This window comes from Nicotiana attenuata, unplaced genomic scaffold, assembly GCF_001879085.1.
Source record: "Nicotiana attenuata strain UT unplaced genomic scaffold, NIATTr2, whole genome shotgun sequence".
Lineage (NCBI taxonomy): Eukaryota > Viridiplantae > Streptophyta > Magnoliopsida > Solanales > Solanaceae > Nicotiana > Nicotiana attenuata.
Window position 1 is genome coordinate 131,193 of NW_017673071.1, and position 6,172 is coordinate 137,364.

Genomic DNA, 6,172 nt, shown 5'->3' on the forward strand with positions numbered 1-6,172 from the left:
GTTAAGGGTTGGTTGTGTGACTTATGGTTGTCTAGGTATACACTAAAGTTCAACGGTTCAAAGATATCAAATCTACTGATTGATCGAGTATATCCGACATAAGTTCACTACGGAAAGTTCAAAAGGAAACCTACTTATCCAGATGCAATTAAACCTTACTTGCGAATCACACAGTTTTTCATGCATACTTCCGTGATATAGCCATTCCCCATTCATGTGGGGGATTGTTGGGTTTTGGATGTATTTAATTAATATGTTAAATACTTAAAAGAGGGTGAATGGGAAATGGAGGGAAATGAAATTTTTGAGTGAAATTTTAAGTTCCCCCCCTTGGCAAATGGGCATTGTCCCATATTGGAAGAGGAAGAGGGTTTTTTATGGGTATATAAGCAATTGCTCTTCTTCTAGCTCTTAAAGAGTTGAGAAGAAGGCAAGCCTCGCGCCGTCGTCGTCGTCGCTCGCTCGGCTCGGCTTCGGCTTCGGCTTCGGCTTCGGCTTCGGCTTCGGTTTCGGATTCGGATTCGGATTCGGATTTGGTCAAATGATCGATTGATTGATTAACTTTTTGGACCAAATTTATTTGTTAATAGTAAAATATTAACAGAAATATTATTAAATATTTGTTTTATTAACAGAATATTAATATTAAATATTAATATTAAATCCAATCCGTTTTTCTGTTTTGGTAACAGAAAAGTAACTACCCTCTTCAATTTTCCCTCTTTATTTTCCCTCTTTATTGTTGAGTAAATGGCCATTTATGTAATGGCATTTATGCTGTGGGTGTTTTGCATAAACAGCCATTCTGAAGAGTTGCACCTCTTCAGATTTCAGCCCAACTTTGGCTATAAATACAACACTATTCTGCTCAGAATTTCACTACGATTTTCTGAGTTTTCTCTCCTTCTTCTGCATACTTTTAGCATCAAACAAAGTAAAAAGTAAGTGTGATTTGCTACCGAACTTTGTGTTCGCTGAAACACTGGGGTTTGAAGTACCACTACACCAGTGTGTAATTCGTTCTATCCTGGGAGGAAATAATCCATAACCTTGGGTACTAGGAGGGGATTAAATTGCTTAAGGAAACACTATGAATTCAGTGGGCTCGAATTGGTTTTATGTCATTTCTGTTTATGTTCATTTCTGTTTATATTCATTTATATTTCCAAAATTATTTTACAAATACAGTCTACTAACAGCTGTCAGGAAGAAGAATCACCCAAACCAACTAACATTTGGGTGATAAATTCCTCTTTATTATATTTATTGCCATTATCTACATTTATTGCATGTTCTTATTATAACATTCATTGACACTCATTGAATGCGTATCTGATCTTTATTACTCTTAAACACGATCTCATCCTACAGATCTGTCTAAGTTTTTCATCTAGAATTTATTATATGTAACTAGGATTCTCCCTTTATTTCCTCATTAATTAGTTTAATAAAAAGCTTAACACTTTTTGATCAAACAGTATTACTTGTAAAGCAGAATGACCAAAAGAGCATCCGAATTTGATATTTAAAAGTTGAAAAGTAGATAAGCATTTTATTTAGCCGAGGGTCTACTGGAAACTGTCTCTCTACCTTCACAAGGTATAAATAAGGTCTGTGTACACATTACCCTCCCCATACCCTATTTGTAGGAAAACGAATTTGTTGTTGTTGTTGTTGTAAAAGTAGATAGGCATGATTAATATTGTTAGTGCATATAATATTTAGAACATGAAAAGTTCCACTTTAAGGATATATATGTAATATTTGCAGAACCCTTAATTTGTTTAAAATGTAAATTTATTTAGTGGAATATTGAAATTAAATGAACTTTAATATAGCCGAAAAGATATAAAGGATTGTACAACCTATAGTTTTTTATTCAGGGTATTGAAATTGTCTTATTACCTTGGATATTTAGCTCCAAAATATCTTTTTGTCCGTACTTTCTCCGGCTATATTCATCATCAATAGGACCTTCAGATCCGCTCTCTGCGCTGACTCTGACTTTTTCAGTCCATAAGGGCTCTGATTTTTTGCTACACCCATCAAGAACCACGTCAGTTTACCTAGATGAATAGATTAATACTTTTTCTATTTCATTTTATATAGCAGTGTTCAACTAGATATGATATTTAAGAAAGAAAGCACTTTTGGCACAAAGCAAAAGCACCCTTGAGACTTGTGGTTTTAAAAATATAGTAAAAATTTCCAGTGCGACAAAAGCATGTCATTAAGGAGTCCTTTTGTTCATAGACAAGTTATACATAGATTGGTAACGTGAGACTTGCAATGTAGAGATTAAAGCATGCTTACAATATATTGCAATTTAATTTACAATATGGTATAATTTAAAGCATATGCTTACAATTTAAACAAAATAAAAAGTTTGTTTACTATCTCGAGGATTAATTTTGTCATTAGTGCTTTTAATCCATGTATTATTAATATCCACATTCTTATTCCACATTTTATCCCATACAAAATCAATCATAGGGGGTTGCTCTAGTGGTGAGCACCCTCCACTTCCAACAAAGTGGTTGTGAGTTTGAGTCACCCCAAGAGCAAGATGGGCAGTTCTTGGAGGGAGGGATGCCGAGGGTCTATCGGAAACAACATTTCTACCCCAGGGTAGGGGTAAAATCTGCGTACACACTACCCTCCCCAAACCCCACTAATGGGATTATACTGGGCTGTTGTTGTTGTTGTTGTTGTTACATATGTATTATTTCTGCGAAAAACAAAGGTAACAACCACAAACGACCTCTGAGGATAAAATGAGAAGCTTATATTAAAGAATTACTCCGTCTGTTCCGGTTTATGTGAATCTATTTCTTTTTTGGTACGTTCCAAAAAGAATGAATCCTTTCTAAATTTGGAAACAATTTAGCTTAAATTCTCAATTCTACCCTCAGTAAGAAGCTTTTATAACCACACAAATAGTGTGGACCCCTTTTTGAGTTGTTTAAGACCACAAATTCCAAAAGTTTTCATTTTTTCTTAAACTCCGTGCTCAGTCAAACAGGTTCACATAAATTGGAACAGAGAGAGTATTTAATAAAAAATGTGTCGTTATTTTTTAAACATAACAAAAGATAAAGTGTCATATATAAAATATATATTATATTTACCTCCTTTTTGAATTATCTATGAGCTCCGGATGATGTATGAAACTCCTTTTCATGTCATAACTCGTAGGACTTCCATCGGCAAAAACCGGAGATTCAATTGTACCAATTGTTGATGGTAGAGGCAGTGAGGATTGGGATGTTGAGCCACTCCATTTGAGAATTAACAGAGATTGCTCATAAGAAGAATGAATCTTCTGCAAAAGAACCTCTTGAGTTGTTTCAGAAGTGGAAGCTACAGAACTCAAGTAAGCTCTAAGTTGCTTAGTGTGTTCCATGCCTTGAGTTAGCCCATTGATGAGTGAGTTGTATTCCGGGTTGATAGAAAAGTCCATTTTAAAAAGAAAGAATTGGACCAGTTTTACCACCAGAATGCCTATGAGATAGTGGTCGATCGGTAGTTCGAACTTCTTCCTGACTTTTCTAAGAAGCCCTTTACGACTATACTATAAAGGACAGGGGTATTCGATCACCTTTGAAAACTTAGCTACTTAAGTCCTTTTCATAAAGATAAAAAGGGAGGTACTACTGTGAAGCCTAGCAGCTTAACTCTTTCGGTTGGCGTGGCACTTTGATCTTCTTATTTGCATAAAGTCTTAACAGTAATAACATACCCAGTAAAATTTTACAAGTGGAGTATGAGGAGGATGGGGTGTACGCAAATCATAGCCCTACCTTATTGGAGGTAGAGAGAGGTTGTTTCCCACAAGAATGTAGCAATTAGAACAATGGAATTTTACTTATGAGTAGAATGTCATTGATAAGCAAATTACCGGCGAAAACGAGCACAATCTCGGAATGATGAAGAGAGTGGAATGTAGCTAGTTTAACTCAGGTTCTAGGGTTCCTTAAATGTATATGGAAAAAGAAAAACTTCGCCTTTTAATTGGATCAGAAGCTTAAGAAGATTTCTTAAATTTGATGGAGTCGTGGAAGCAGTTACTAATGCTTGTATTAGGGTAGGTTGTTTATATCACACTCTTTGAAATGCGGTCCTTTTCCGAACTTTACATGAATGCTGGCTGTTTTGTGCACCGGAATGTTCGGAGAAGTTGGGTGCATGAAATGATGGATTTTGTAAGAGCTTTTGTAGGAGATTAGTGTGAGAAGAAGAAACTGTTTATGAGAAACTTGAATCTAAAAAGGAAGACTTTAGAGTGTAAATCATGAGAAGTGAACAAGAAGGCATGTAGACAGAAAATTTGACCAATTCAAAATATTAAATGCTGACCAATTCAACATCTCTCATTCCGCGTCCTTTCCTTCTATTGGTGAGATTAGACCCGATTGAGTTAGCTTACTTTAAATAGTTTTTTAATACCAAATGTTGAAAAATACTTTTTTATGTGATGAGCTGGTTTTGTGGACGATTAGTTATGTGTATAGATAGAAGTGCTTAAGTTGAAAATAAATAATTGATGTGTTTAATAAAAACGCGTTGACTCTATTAAAATGATTGAAATATCCATAAAATTATTAATATATTGAGTAGTTAATTACTGTAAGATTTTTAATTTTAAATTAATTCGAATACAAATTAATTTAAAGTCTATTTGATCACCTTTCTTCGACTATGCATATGGTTGGAAATGCCTTAGGGATTAAGCTACTTTATTTTAGTAGGAAAAATAGCCTTGTCATGACCTTTAGGAGCTAAATTTTTACTCCCTCTTTTTCATATTAGATGGCACATTTTGCTTATCGAGAGTCAATTTGGCTAAACTTTGAAGCTAAATTGATTAGTTCAATTCAATATTTCAAAAATTAAACTTTAGGTGTTCAAAAACTATACGAAAAGTACTACTCCCTCTGTTAAAGTTTATGTGAACCTATTTCTTTGTTGATCTGTTCCAAAAAGAATGACCTCTTTCTAAAATTTGGAAATAATTTAGCTTAAGCTTTCAATTCTACCCCTAATGAGAATCTTTTATAACAACAACATACTCTGAATCCCTTTTTTGAAAGTACAAAAGAGGGGGGGGGGAGGGGGGTGAATTGTATATTTTTAATCTTAATCTCTCTTAGTTGACTGGTTTTTCAATTAGTCGACTGGATGCAATAACATAACAGTTATAATAGCAGAATATAAAACGCAGAAAGTAAGTGCAGGAATTAAAGACATCGAAATTTTATACTGGTTTTCAATGTGAATCCTAGTCCAGTCCCCTTGGGTTGCAAGGGAGTTTCTCTTTAGTAAATGCGTTTCTTCTAGTACAATGGAAATGACGTGATAGCTTAGTTCCTATAACACTCGTCTCTTTTGATACAATGCCTCACTAGTGTTATACTCTCCTCTTTCTCTAACTTGTTACACAGCAGGTCTCAAAGAACTACAATGTTTGTTTGCAGTAGAATAAAGAAAGGATTTTTGGTTTGATCAAAGTATATATGTCTAAGGCTGGATGCTGAGTATAAATACTTTGGTGAAGTCCTCTTGCTGACGAGTTTTGACAACCCAAGAGATTTGATCCTTGGAAAGATATTGATTCTTTCCAAGAATAAGATTGCTAGCCATTGCTCTTCCTTGATGAGAGGAGATTGATCGCAATTGATCGCTTTCCTTCTACAGATGTTGATGATGAGGGTTTACTCCTTGATTGTTGGTCCTTTCACAATTGGCAGCTCAGCTAATCTTCTTTCAGAATCCGGATTGAATGTGCTAGCCTTGATTTTTGCCTTAAGTTTAGAGATTCTTTCCATCGCAGTTGTCCATGATCATTGCTTATTGATTTGTAATCTTTGCTAATTGATTTCTTTCGTTAAGCATCGAGATTGACTTCAGCAATCTTGTAGTAGCTCCTTGATTCCTTGATCTTCTCTGATTGATTTCCTGCACAGATATATTATTTGCATCATTAAAATTAGATCTAACAATCTCCCCCTTTTTGATGATGACAAAATTCAAAAAACCGTGCCCAGTCAAACAGGTTAACATAAATTGGAACGGAGGGAATATAAGTTATAATTTTTCTCATGTTAATATGATAAAAAATATTCAATAGTATTGGTCAAATTTTACATAGTTTGACTATCGATAAGCGAAATGT

The 6,172-nt window shown here is 34.6% G+C and overlaps 1 protein-coding gene across 1 annotated transcript in view; it reads right to left on the reverse strand.

Annotated features, from left to right (window-relative positions):
- The window catches only part of LOC109215361 (probable WRKY transcription factor 53), a 22,648-nt gene extending 18,354 nt beyond the window's left edge, over nt 1–4,294 (reverse strand). The window contains exons 1-2 of the mRNA XM_019379410.1: nt 3,129–4,294; nt 1,906–2,036 (exon numbers count right to left, since the gene is read on the reverse strand). Coding sequence (XP_019234955.1) covers nt 1,906–2,036; nt 3,129–3,460 — 463 coding nt within the window. The 5' untranslated portion in view covers nt 3,461–4,294. The remainder of the gene's footprint in view (nt 1–1,905; nt 2,037–3,128) is intronic.
- Between the last annotated feature and the right edge of the window lie 1,878 nt (nt 4,295–6,172).